The sequence below is a fragment of the Podarcis cretensis genome (genome assembly GCF_951804945.1).
Source record: "Podarcis cretensis genome assembly, chromosome: 13".
Lineage (NCBI taxonomy): Eukaryota > Metazoa > Chordata > Lepidosauria > Squamata > Lacertidae > Podarcis > Podarcis cretensis.
Genome location: NC_137182.1, coordinates 8910192 through 8923698, shown reverse-complemented (window position 1 = coordinate 8923698; position 13507 = coordinate 8910192). Strand labels below are relative to the sequence as shown.

Below are 13507 nucleotides of genomic sequence, written 5' to 3'. Positions count from 1 at the left end.
GCGTATGTAACCCGAGGTACCTCTGTACATAAATCCGGCACTGGTTGGAATGACAGAATGTGGAAGGCAGCATTGGCAGAGAAGGTAACCCAGAGCTGCAGGTCGGCTCGAGGTGACATACGCCACAAGAGAATATGTTTTCTGTTTTCTGTTATTTCATACACCAACACAGTCATCAACCTGTCAGATGTCTTTTTGGTTGCATTTACTCACCAGCTAAACTACAGCTAGCGCTCTCCTGCTATGAACTGCATTGCTTCTTACTTGTTAATTCCTGTAAGCAAAACTGCAGACATGTACTCCTTACATGTAGCAACAGGGTTATGCTGCTCCTTTGGGCTACAGAAGTCTTATTACCATAGATATTGCTCCCCGCCCCCAAGTGCTTCCTCTTTTTTTTTGCTTTTGCACTGGCAGGCTGTTAAGTTGTGGGCGAACATAGCAGACGACACAGCGATTCTTCAAACAGCTCTTCTTTATTCAGATGACAGAAAAGAACTAAGCTGAGGGGCTCAGTCAGCCTGCTTATATAGAGCTCCAGAACAATTGTAACTGTTGCCATTTTCTAAAACTATCCAATCACTGAACATCACTTTTCGATCCTTCATTTGCATACAAAACTATCCAATCATTGAACGTCACTTTTCGATCCTTCATTTGCATAACTATCTACAGTATCCCCCTGCTGGCCCAGGGTGAGAACTTCAGTACATAACACAGGCGGAGACAGAGAGAGTACTGTGCAAGGCCCAGAGGATAACTGAAATATTCTGGCATGTCCAAATGACAGCACTTGGCACTAGAGTGCAGAATCATATCCAGTAATTCAGCCTCTTGTCTGTGGTCCTCCATCTCTCTAAGAACTGGGAGAGAACTGGGAAGCAAATAGAAGGTACTCTTACATGCCACCCCAGTCTCTGAGCGGTGCAAGATTTCTGGGTTTCCAGGCATTCCCCCAGGTCCATGTTTCCTTTTGGAAAATGAGGCACAGCGGAGACTATGTAGTCTTTATGATATATGGCCTATTTACACGCGGGTGGCATTGTAGTCTAAACCACTGAGCCTCTTGGGTTTACCAATCAGAAGGTTGGTGGTTTGAATCCCTGCGACGGGATGAGCTCCCGTTGCTCTGCCCCAGCCCCTGCTAGCCAAGCAGTTTGAAAGCACACCAGTGCAAGTAGATAAATAGGTAGCACTGAAGCGGGAAGGTAAACGGCATTCCCATACACTCTAGTTTCCGTCACGGTGTTCCGTTGCACCAGAAATGGTTTAGTCCTGCTGGCCACATGGCCCGGAAAGCTGTCTGTGGACAAACAAACGCCGGCTCCCTCGGCCTCAAAGCGAGATGAGCACCGCAAACCTATAGTCGCCTTTGACTGGACTTAATCATCCAGGGGTCCTTTACCTTTACCTTTACCGTATATCCAACCTGAGCCTATGATGGAGGGCTTCCCAGCACCACACTCCTAAATACCCTTGCTTCACCCAGTGCTACGGCAGCCTTGGAGAACTCAGCCATTGCTCACAAACATTGCTCTTTGCTATCTCCATTGCATAACTCCCAACTGCAATCATAAACTCTCATCTAAAACACCAGCCTCACTTTTTAAAACTAACTCTCAGGTGAGAGAGGGAGGGCCACTCATTTGCAAATGAGATTTGTCCTTGATCCTTACTTGTCCCAATCACTTATCTCCAGTCTATTGCCTCACTGGCTTAGTCCTGGCTTAATTAGCTTTTGACACTTGTTGGTTCCAGAGGATTAGGAGCATCTAGTACACAGCTCAAATACACACATGGGTCAACTAGCCTATCTTAATTAGCTTTTGACATCCCAGGCCTTAATTAAATTCTAACATCCTGAGAAACTTAGCACCCAAGAACTCATAACAGTATATTAAATCTATGCTGGATGGTATTGGCTGGGACAAAAACGAACATGAGTTTTATCTTTTATTTCAGCAGGCTAGAAATTAGTCTCTGGTATGCAAAGTGACTGTAACATTTAAAGGTATTTCCCTCCTCCTCCACCCAAAAGTCAAAGCGGAGCAATTTCCCCTGACCCAGGATCCAAATTTGACTGTAGGGGTGTTCAGAACAGCCAGCTTAACACATTGCAACATTCCCACCACCAAATAACATCAGGGGTAGTGGAAAGGTTTGAGCAGCGAGCTGCATTTCCCAGTGTCTCTCCATCAGTAAATGAAAGCAGGAGATGACAACAGTTCCTTAGCTTCTCTAAGCTTCCCTCCCTCAGATTTCAGAGTCCTTTCTTGGGTTCCATGATCGCTGCAGATGGTGAAAGCAGTTTCCTTAATACTTCTTCTTAACTGTAAGGTAAAGGTAAAGGTACCCCTGCCCGTACGGGCCAGTCTTGACAGACTCTGGGGTTGTGCGCCCATCTCACTTAAGAGGCCAGGGGCCAGCGCTGTCCGGAGACACTTCCGGGTCACGTGGCCAGCGTGACATCGCTGCTCTGGCGAGCCAGAGCCGCACACGGAAACGCCGTTTACCTTCCCGCTGGTAAGCGGTCCCTATTTATCTACTTGCACCTGGAGGTGCTTTCGAACTGCTAGGTTGGCAGGCGCTGGGACCGAGCAGCGGGAGTGCACCCCGCCGCAGGGATTCGAACCGCCGACCTTTCGATCAGCAAGCCCTAGGCGCTGAGGCTTTAACCCACAGCGCCACCTGCGTCCCTTTAACTGTCCCTTTAACTGTCTTAACTGTATGTCAGTTCAAAAATTACCTTGATAAAATACCGTATTTTTCGCCCTATAGGACACACTTTTTCCTCTCCAAAAATGAAGGGGAAATGTGTGTGCGTCCTATGGGGTGAATGCAGGCTTTCGCTGAAGCCTGGAGAGCGAGAGGGGTCGGTGCGCACCGACCCCTCTCGCTCTCCAGGCTTCCCGCACCTCTCCGCAAACAGCGGGAGCCCAGCGCTGGGCTCCCGCTGCTTGCAGTGAGTTGCCTGCATGCTGAAGCCTGCATGCGCTGAGCTCAGCGCGTCCAGGCTTCGCGGACCTCTCCGCAAGCGGCGGGAGCGCTCCCGCCGCTTGCGGAGAGTTGCCTGCATGCTGAAGCCTACGCGCGCTGAGCTCAGTGCCAGCAGCGGGAGCCAGCGCTTGCAGAGAGCTGCCTGTTTGGGGGAAAATAATTTTTTCCCCTTTATTCCCCCCCCAAAAAAAAAACTAGGTGCGCCTTATGGGACGGTACGTCCTATAGGGCGAAAAATACGGTACATATTTTGTTACACGCAAATGGCTTTAGATCCATAAATTACCATATAGCATATATTCAACACAAAAAACAGTGACAATTTGTTGTTGACAAAGGACAGCTGGACATATAAAGGGCCCCATTACCTTCAGGAGCTTAGGGCCTCATCAAACCTAAATCCGGCCCTGATTCTGACTTTGCACAGAGAAGCTCTCCTCGGATTTTTGGAAGCTGCTGCAAAGAACTGCATCCCCTCCAAGTGTCCCGATTTCCCAGGAACAGTCCCGGAGTTACAGAAGCCATTCCAGTTTCTGATATGATCCCTGAATGTCCCACACATATTGTGGAGAAAGTGACTTGGAAGAAGTTTTTCTCCGTCTCTCAGTACTAGAACTCAGTGGCATACAGCAAAGATGCATGCTGAAAGATTCTGGACAGACAAAACAAAGAATTCCTTCACACAATGCATAGGTAAATTATGGAATTCAAAACACCCCCCATAAAAGGTAGAGTTGGCAATTGTTTAAAAATAATTAAAAATCTCATTTGCATTTAGTTTGGAAATTAAGGGCTTTATTTATTTCCGGGTGCCGACTCATTCCCACCTGGGGAAACTCAAGGTGTCACAATTAAGTAGGAACTTTTGGTGCAGGTAAACAATGTCTGCCATAGGATTAAGAAAATTAATTTTGTTTGATGCAGCAAAAAGATAACTCAGAGCTATAATCAGCCAGCTTCTTATACTGGCATTCAGGCTGCATTCACGCGGCAGTTTATTCAGTTTTCATGACACTTCCCTGTTAGGTTCTGCATTATACCGTATTTTTTGCTCTATAAGACTCACTTTTTCCCTTCTAAAAAGTAAGGGGAAATGTGTGTGCGTCTTATGGAGCGAATGCAGGCTGCGCAGCTATCCCAGAAGCCAGAACAGCAAGAGCGATTGCTGCTTTCACTGCACAGCAAACCCTCTTGTTGTTCTGGCTTCTGAAATTCAGAATATTTTTTTTCTCGTTTTCCTCCTCCAAAAACTATGGTCTTATGGTCTGGTGCGTCTTATAGAGTGAAAAATACGGTATTTGAGCTTCTGCACTACTTAAGAGCCACTTCTGGAATGATAGTGGAATATAGCCACCAGTTTGGCGCTCATTTCCATGTTTTCGGTTTCCGTAAAAACAACCCCATTTGGAAATAATATCATAATGAGTGCTAAACTTGTGCTATATTCCACAATAGTTTCACTATTTTGGCTACCTCCACCTGCCTAATGGTAGGGCCAGTGCCCCTCCCCCATCAGTCAGCATTCCGTGACCACTGAGCATGCTCAGTCCTCATATGGCTGATTTTGGCACACACCACTTGGGTGTCTCCCTCCCTTAGAGAATGTGGTTTTATTTTTATTATTTTTTTGGACTTATGCAAACCTCAGGGTCTTCTGAAGCCTACAGATACCTCTGTCTTGTGTCTGGATGGTGCTGTTTTGGCCACATGAGGATCCACACTCGGAGATTGAGTTCGCTGTTAACAAATACGATTCTGTGCGTGTTCATCCTGCTCTTACCTTCAACGAGCTCAGGGTGCCTCTCCAATTTCTCTTTCACCCCTTCTGTCCTTGTAATGATTCTGTGAAGTAGGTTAGGTTGAGAGACAGTACAGTGGTACCTCGGGTTAAGAACTTAATTCGTTCTGGAGGTCCGTTCTTAACCTGAAACTGTTCTTAACCTGAGATACCACTTTAGCTAATGGGGCCTCCCGCTGCTGCCATGCCGCCGGAGCACGATTTCTTTTCTCATCCTGAAGCAAAGTTCTTAACCTGAGGTACTATTTCTGGGTTAGCGGAGTTTGTAACCTGAAGCGTATGTAACCCGAGGTATCACTGTAACTGCCCAAGGTCACCTGGTTATCATTTTGCAATCAAACCTAGGACTGCTTGCCATGTGTTTTATTGCCGTAGTGGCAGTTTTTCATCGGACCAAAAGACAGTGCAATTAATAATAATAATAATAATAAGTTATTACTTATACCCTGTACATCTGTCTGGGCATCCCCAGCCACACTCTGGGCAGCTCCCAACAGAATATTAAAAACACGATAAAACTTCAAACATTAAAAACTTCCCTAAACAGGGCTTCTTTCAGATGTCTTCTAAAGGTCAGATAGTTGCTTATTGCCTTGACATCTGGTAGGAGGGTGTTAGGGTTAGCCCTCGGTGCTGGACCTTGGTTTCCGGACTGAATAATGGGGGTGGAGATGTTCCTTCAGGTATACTGGGCCAAGGCCGTTTAGGGCTGTAAAGGTCAGCACCAACACTTTGAATTGTGCTCAGAAACGTACTGGGAGCCAGTGTAGATCTTTCAGGACTGGAATTATATGGTCCTGGCGGCCGCTCCCAGTCACCAGTCCAGCTGCTGCATTCTGGATTAGTTGCAGTTTCCGGGTCACCTTTAAAGGTAGCACCACATAGAGTGCATTGGAGTAGTATACTGTACAGTGGTACCTCGGGTTAAGAACTTAATTCATTCCGGAGGTCTGCTCTTAATCTGAAACTGTTGTTAACCTGAAGCACCACTTTAGCTAATGGGGCCTCCTGCTGCTGCTGCGCTGCCGGAGCATGATTTCTGTTCTCATCCTGAAGCAAAGTTCTTAACCCGAGGTAATATTTCTGGGTTAGCGGCGTCTGTAACCTGAAGCGTATGTAACCTGAAGTGTATGTAACCCGAGGTACCACTGTATAGTTGAACTAGAACTGGAAAGATTAGTTCACTGGATGACTTTGGGTCATCTGGTGGCTTCTTGCAGCCCAACCTACATTGCAGGGTTGTGTGTATAAACGAGGATTCAAAGAGAAGAATTATGGACACATCCCTGACCTCCTTGGGAAAAGTCTGGGGCAGAAAATACAATTCACAACAATTGTGTTGCTTTCTTAAAAGTTCAATTTGAGATTCCAAGCGTGCGTTCATTGCTTGGAAGACGGCTAACGTGCCAAAAGTTTTTTATTCACAAATTTGATGAGCTTTATTTGGACTGGATGTTGCATGTTTTAATTAAGTAAATCGATTATATTGTATTTGTGGTTATTGTAAGACTGATCCTTTGTAAGCATGGGTATTTAGTTGTAGCCCTCCTTCCCAGAGTGCTTGTTAGGTTCTCTCCACTCAACATCCACGTTTTAAATTCCTACATGACACAGGTAACAGTTCGAAGTCTTATTGAGGTCAGTTTCATGGTTAAAGGAAGTAATTTATCCTCCAACACTCAAGACTTGGTCACATTCACATTGTTGTTGTTGTTGTTTAGTCGTTTAGTTGTGTCCGACTCTTCGTGACCCCATGGACCAGAGCACACCAGGCACTCCTGTCTTCCACTGCCTCTAGGAGTTTTGTCAAACTCATGTTGGTCGCTTCTATAACACTGTCCAGCCATCTGGTTCTCTGTCGTCCCCTTCTCCTTGTGCCCTTCATCTTTCCCAACATCAGGGTCTTTTCCAGGGAGTCTTCTCTTCTCATGAGGTGACCAAAGTATTGGAGCCTCAGCTTCAGGATCTGTCCTTCTAGTGAGCACTCAGGGCTGATTTCCTTAAGAATGGATAGGTTGGATCTTCTTGCAGCCCATGGGACTTTCAAGTCACATTCACACCATGCATCTAAAGCAGTCAGTGCCCATTTAAAGCATGCAACTTTTCCGAAAAGCTTCAGAGGGCTGTAGTTCACTCCTCACACAGCTACAGTTGCCAGCACTCTTAATAAACTTTAGTTCCCAGGATTCTTTGCAGTGTGCGTCTGTGTGCCATGTGCTTTAAATGAGACAGGCTTACCCGGTAATTTAATTTCGGATGCCTACCGAAGAAGAAGAAAGAGAAGATTGGGACAATGGTTCTGTTTATTAAATAGAATGATTTTGCTGACTTTTTCAGAGCACAGCAGTCAGCCAGAAGACACAGAGACTTTGAACCATGGAAGATCCTTCTCATCATTCTGGGCGCTTCGATTGCAGCAGCCATCGCCATCGGTCTCTTCGTATACTTCATACACTTTCCGCAAGACAGAAAATATGGTAAATATCGTGTTTGTAGAGCTGCTTTCTGAATGAAAGTATTGACCTGTCACTTTTCCATGGGGTCTGGGTAAAAACCAGATCCAGTAGAATCAAAATGGTTTCCTGCAATCAAATTAAATATTATACAGCAAATACTACAGGTCTAGTTTTCGCCAACCCCACAAAAACATTGCTCCAAGGCCCAGATCCTAATGGGTCTCATCATGATTTTTGTATGGTGATACCAGTAACAAAGAATAGAACACAGTTGTGATCCATGTGGTCTTGACTGTGCTCTTGTGAGTATCGCTTGTAAAAACGACGAGGATCCATTACTATCTGTGCCCTGGATTCATGTTTTTGCACCTTTGCAGTGCAAGAAGGCATCAGATCCATGATTTTTATGATTCAGAGAATGGAGGCAAACTTGACAGTGGTTATGGAGAGGGAAAGGGACACAGGTGGTGCTGTGGGTTAAACCACAGAGCCTAGGACTTGCCAATCAGAAGGTTGGCAGTTCGAGTCCCCACGACGGGGTGAGCTCCTGTTGCTCAGTCCCTGCTCCTGCCAACCTAGCAGTTCGAAAGCACATCAAAGTGCAAGCAGATAAATAGGTACCACTCCAGTGGGAAGGTAAACGACATTTCTGTGTGCTGCTCTGGTTTCGCCAGAAGCGGCTTAGTCATGCTGGCCACATGACCCGGAAGCTGTATGCCGGCTCCCTTGGCCAATAAAGCGAGATGAGTGTCACAACCCCAGAGTCGGTCACAACTGGACCTAATGGTCAGGGGTCCCTTTACCTTTATGGGGAGGGAACCATAAAAAAAAATCATTCAATTCCCCTAGGATCTCTTTTACTGCATCCAATGTGTCTGAGCACAGATAGATGCCTTTTCTTTCTCTCTCTTGACTCTACCCCCAGTCACTCTGCCTGCCCCCTCTACTGGTCTCCCACATCAGTCCCCTTTCCCTTCTTTTCTCTCAGTTGCTCCACTTTCTGTTCAGCTGCTCAAGGGCTGGTCTGAACCTTAAAAATCACAGAGGGTTAGATGAGGAACTCGGAAAGAGCATCACTCTTCAAGATTCCTCCTTCAGGTCCATGAACTTTCATGACAAAGGAGCATTAAGTTTTCAGAAGGAGGAGACACAGGCCTTTGTGTCTGTGTGATTTTTACAGCAAGATGAACATGCAGGTGGAACTTGACCCATCCATACCATGTTTCACCGTATTTCAGTTCAATAAGGTTATTGTGCCAGCCAAAGGCCATGACAAAACCATACAAGCGCAATCAATAAAATTACATATAGAGCGAATACTCTGCATAAACCAACAAAACCAAGCAAGGCAAGCGAGACTATAAATGGGGAGCCACCACAACTATACGCAGTGTGTTTCAAATTATACCTCCGAATCTGCCTTACAATTTACTGCAATTTTGCCTAGTTCCTTCTTCCTAATCTTTCTTGCCGCCAGTGCAAAAAGCGCCAATTTATGAGTCACTGAGGGGTTCAAGTCATTCAGCAGCCACTCAGAATCCTCTTCGCCAAGGAAAGACTGCTTTCCTGAACCAAGAGGAGATGTAGAAAACCATGCTTTATAGCAGTGGTTCCCGATTAGTGGTTTCACCATTGCCCCATCCCTTGCCAACTACCATATTTTTCGCTCTATAAGACGCACCAGACCACAAGATGCACCTAGTTTTTGGAGGAGGAAAACAAGAAAAAAAAAAATATTCTGAATCTCACAAGCCAGAACAGCAAGAGGGATCGCTGCACAGTGAAAGCAGCAACCCGTCTTGCTGTTCTGGCTTCTGGGATAGCTGCGCAGCCTGCATTCGCTCCATAAGACACATACACATTTCCCCTTACTTTTTAGGAGGGAAAAAGTGAGTCTTATAGAGCAAAAAATACGGTGTGTTTTTTTTTTTTTGCCATTTTTGCATGGTAATATCACAAATTTTGTGGTCTGTTTTAGCGCTGTGTGGCTTTTCACAATATCGGCCAAAATTGGTTTTGAAATCACACCGTTTTAACAATTTTGACCCTGCAAGACACAGCAATATACCTGTCCTCACTCAAGGGAGAGCAGGGCAGCCAATTTCAAGGCACCACCAATATTGTACAATGATCTCAGCCAGGGCCGGATTTAGGTTTGATGAGGCCCTCAGCTCCTGAAGGCAATGGGGCCCTTTATATGTCCAGCTGTCCTTTGTCAACAATAAATTGTCACTGGTTTTTGTGTTGAATATATGCTATGTGGTGATTTATGGACCTAATAGGTATCTAAAGCCATTTGCTCACAACAAATAGGAGCCTACACAACACAAAACACTGTTGCTGTATGTAGGCTTTATTTTATTTGTTTTTTTATCTTATATTCTGGAAATGTAAAGGGGATTCCAGGCACTCACACAGGGTCTGTGCTCCTTTGGAGAATTGAGACACATAGCGGAGACTGTTGTAGCTTTAAGAAATACAGTTTATTCACCAATTTGCACCTTCAGTCTGTGTGGAGGGGGCTTCAGAACTTACAGCAGTGTCATTTCAAGATGGGCTTGTACCCCACAGCAGTGCAGCCATCGAGATGAAGACATCTCTCCCAACCAGCCTTCAGCCAACTTGCCCAAGATGGACCCCAGCCTTTCTTCCTCCTTCTTCTTCCCAGAAGAGTAAAAGGGACCCCTGCCCACTAGGTCCAGTCGTGGCCGACTTTGGGGTTGCAGCACTCATCTCGCTTTATTGGCCGAGGGAGCTGGTGTTTGTCCGCAGACAGTGGTCATGTGGCCATCATGATTAAGCCGCTTCTGGCGAACCAGAGCAGCACACGGAAATGCTGTTTACCTTCCTGCCGGAGCGGTACCTATTTATCTACTTGCACTGTGACGTGCTTTCGAACTGCTAGGTTGGCAGGAGTAGAGCAATGGGAGCTCACCGCATCGTGGGGATTCGAACCTAGGCTCTGTGGTTTAACCACAGCGCCACCCACATCCCTCTGGAAATCTACATCCAGTTTATTTTTCCCTTTAATTTTTTTTTAGGCCCCCAAGAGAGTGGGGGCCTAAGCTATAGCTTCTTTAACTTATATGTAAATCTGGCAATGATCTCAGCCGATAGCACTGCTGATCTGGGCTGCCTTCCCTCATGTTGACAGAGGGCAGGGCAGCCAATTGCCCTCACATGGCACAGTGGCACTACCATCCCCTGGCACGGAGGCAGAGCAGCTTTTCTCAGCCAGCAGGAAAGCAGCAGCAGCCACAGTGGATATGCATCTTCGCTGGCTGCCCCACTGATGAAGGCTTGAAGCATCCCCCATCCCCTCGCACTCAAACCATGAGGTTGAGGTGACTCTGCTTCCTCTCCTCCCCCCACCCATTCCATCTCCACAGCCGCTCCTTCCCTCATCTCCAAACCTGATCTCCTGTTTCAGACATCGTGATATATCGGAATCTGTTTAGCTGCTGATATATCACGATGTTGCAAACCAGATCTCACTCAGCCCTACTCTGTTGTTTAGTATACCTACAATCCTTTGCTTATTAGGGGGATACCCGACATTTTCTTCCAAAAAGTGCTTTGCAGAGGTAACTGCCGTAGAGTTATCAAAAGTAAGGGGTCCGTGGCTTGGCTTTTGAAAAATAGGGGGGCCCTCAGTAATTAGCTAATTGGGAACCACTGCTTTATAGGAGCATAGGAAATGGCCTTACACCAAGTCCAGCTCAGCAGCAGCAGCTGTCTGGGGTTTCAGGATTATCTCCTGGCCCAACCTGGAAATGCTGGGAATCTGCAATCTTTCCCATGCAAATTTCATCCTCTGCCATGAGCTATGGTCCTTCCTTCAAAGTTCTAAGCTGTTTTCAAACAGCTGAGATTACTTACACCTTCCCAGGCTCAATTCCAGAAGTCTGGTGAGCCTGAGCAGGGGGAGAGAGTGGCTTAAGGTAGCCAAGTGTGGCAAGAGGGAGAGAGAATTATTTTCCCCTTCCCCGCATGCTCATTCTGAGATATTTAGTGGTATGTATTTATTGGTGGTTCTGGAGGGATGTGGACTTTCTAACACAGCAGAGGCCTTATCATTCCCCCGCTTTTTCTTTTGCAGATCAGAGATTAACCTACTTCAGCGGCAACTTCAAAATTATGGGCGTCCAGTACAATCCTGCTTTGTCTCGACAGTCCTCAGATCGATTTAGAGAGGCAGGAAATTGGATTGAGAAACTGGTATGTGCAATTTATTTGTTCATCGCAGTTGTTTATTTTCACTGTTGGAGATGCAAATCTTTCCAAGGCGGCTTACGAGTAACATGAAACGACATCTAAAAGAATACGCAACAAGCAATATCAAGAAATTGGGAAGCCCTTGGGATCCTTCCCAATGGGCAGTTGCTGGGAGATGTCCCTGTGGAGGGTGGGAACAGGCTCTGAGGACATTTTTCCTTCCTGCCTGCCACCTTGGTCTCCTGGATCTTTGTCACAGGGCAGTTGGTGGTATATGATCTCCCTATTCCAGAGGTTTCCAACCTTCTTGAGTTGACGGCTCCCTTGGCCAGCTACATTCTTTCTGCGGCACCCCTGTGGGGCTCAAGAGCCCAGTTATGTCACCCCTTGCCTGCAGAGCTGGCAGCCTCAACCTTTTTCGAACACCCTCCCTTGTGGAGTGTTCCCTCAGCTTTCTCTCCTTGGGAGTCCTCTGGGCAGCTGCTGCCCCGATCTCTGAGCTGCCCCCTCCAGCCCCCAAGAGAGGTGCCTCCTGACACTGCCCACCAGGGGCCTGGGAAGAGGATGCCCCCAGCCTTAGTGGCGCAACAGAGACTGGCCAAAGGTGAACAGGAGGCCAGCACCTTACCTTAGGAGGCAGCAGTGGGCGCTGCCTGTATGGCAGAAGGGCTCTCCTTCTGCACTGGGCACTCAGCTCCCAGGCAGACCTTGCACACAGCAAGCAGAAGAAAGGCCAGCGCAGCGCCTGCCAGCCTCCCACTTGTCTGTCCATTCCCAACAGCAAGGGCTGGCGGACTGGCTGGCTGGGCTTCCTCGCCCACTTGCCTGCTTACTCCGAGGCCGCCTCAACTCCTGGCAACCAGTGCCCCCTGACCAGCCCGAGGCACCATTCGCCTGCGGAGCTTGTAGCCAGGGCTGCTGCAACAGACAGCTGTGCAAGCCTTTGGGAGGCAGAGACACAAAAAGGCATCAGAGGAAGGGAAGGGAAGGGAAGGGGGACACAGGCCAGTGTTTCCCACGACACCCCTGACCACCATTCAAGGCCCCTGGGGTGCCATGGTTGAAAACCACTGCCCTGTCCTATTTTTCCTCCTGTCCTCGTTGCTCAGCAGTACCCATTATAGGAAATAAGAATGATGGGTGGTTGTTTTCCCCAACACCTGCTTCTCACATTGTGTCAAATCCCAGCAAAGACGGCCCATCTCACATATAAGGTCTGCTGAATGTGTTCAAGTCGCTATCTGAACAGGGGTCAAAGCTAGACTTGTATCTCTGTCCTTGGTCTGTGGCATTCATATGACGGAAAGGATTCCTGATGCATTTGGACTATTTGTGGAAGGCATGGGGAACCTGGGGGTCTCCAGATGTGGTTGGGAGTCTTCACATCACTAAATTCACAGGTAGATTGAGGGGAGAACAATAGGCTTGTTTCCTCCTAAAGTGAGCGGAAATGACTAGACTAAGCATGCCAGGACAGCTTGCTCTGTGGGCATTGGCAGGTAACAGCTGACTTCAACTAACAAGCGTAGGCAAACATTTTTAAACTGCTGAAGTTGTTCATGAAAGATATGTGTAGCTTTTGGCTCAGCCCTGTGTTTCATACACTCCAAGCAGGCATCAGTAAATTTACTATGTGAGAACAGTGTTGCTTTTCCCCTGTACAATTGATTAGTGTTCCAGTACTGGGGGAAAGTTTAAAGGAAAGATTAGAAAGGCATTTGGATATCCCATAAGTGAATTCTCGTTTATTGTACTCAAAAGTGAGTGTGCATTTTGAACGTTAAAGAGCTGCTGGCAGTTCTGTTGCAATTGGATTATCCTCTGGAAATTGGTTTTTAATCCGTGTGAATCCTTCCTTGATGTATTCATTAGCTGCCTTACTGAAGATGATGATGGCGATAATGTTTAATTGGTTACAGATTTATGACTCTGGCTTTGAGAGTGCAGATGTCTTTGTTTAGACGCCTATATACTTGTTTGGTAGGGACGCAGGTCGCGCTGTGGGTTAAAGCCTCAGCGCCTAGGACTTGCCGATTGAAAG

General features: G+C 46.9%; 1 protein-coding gene across 1 annotated transcript in view; it reads left to right on the top strand.

The window, feature by feature from the left end:
• Positions 1–13507, top strand: part of LOC307200385 (transmembrane protease serine 11B-like protein) — a 63831-nt gene that overhangs the window by 5681 nt on the left and 44643 nt on the right. The window contains exons 2-3 of the mRNA XM_079948928.1: positions 7133–7272; positions 11351–11469. Coding sequence (XP_079805054.1) covers positions 7133–7272; positions 11351–11469 — 259 coding nt within the window. The remainder of the gene's footprint in view (positions 1–7132; positions 7273–11350; positions 11470–13507) is intronic.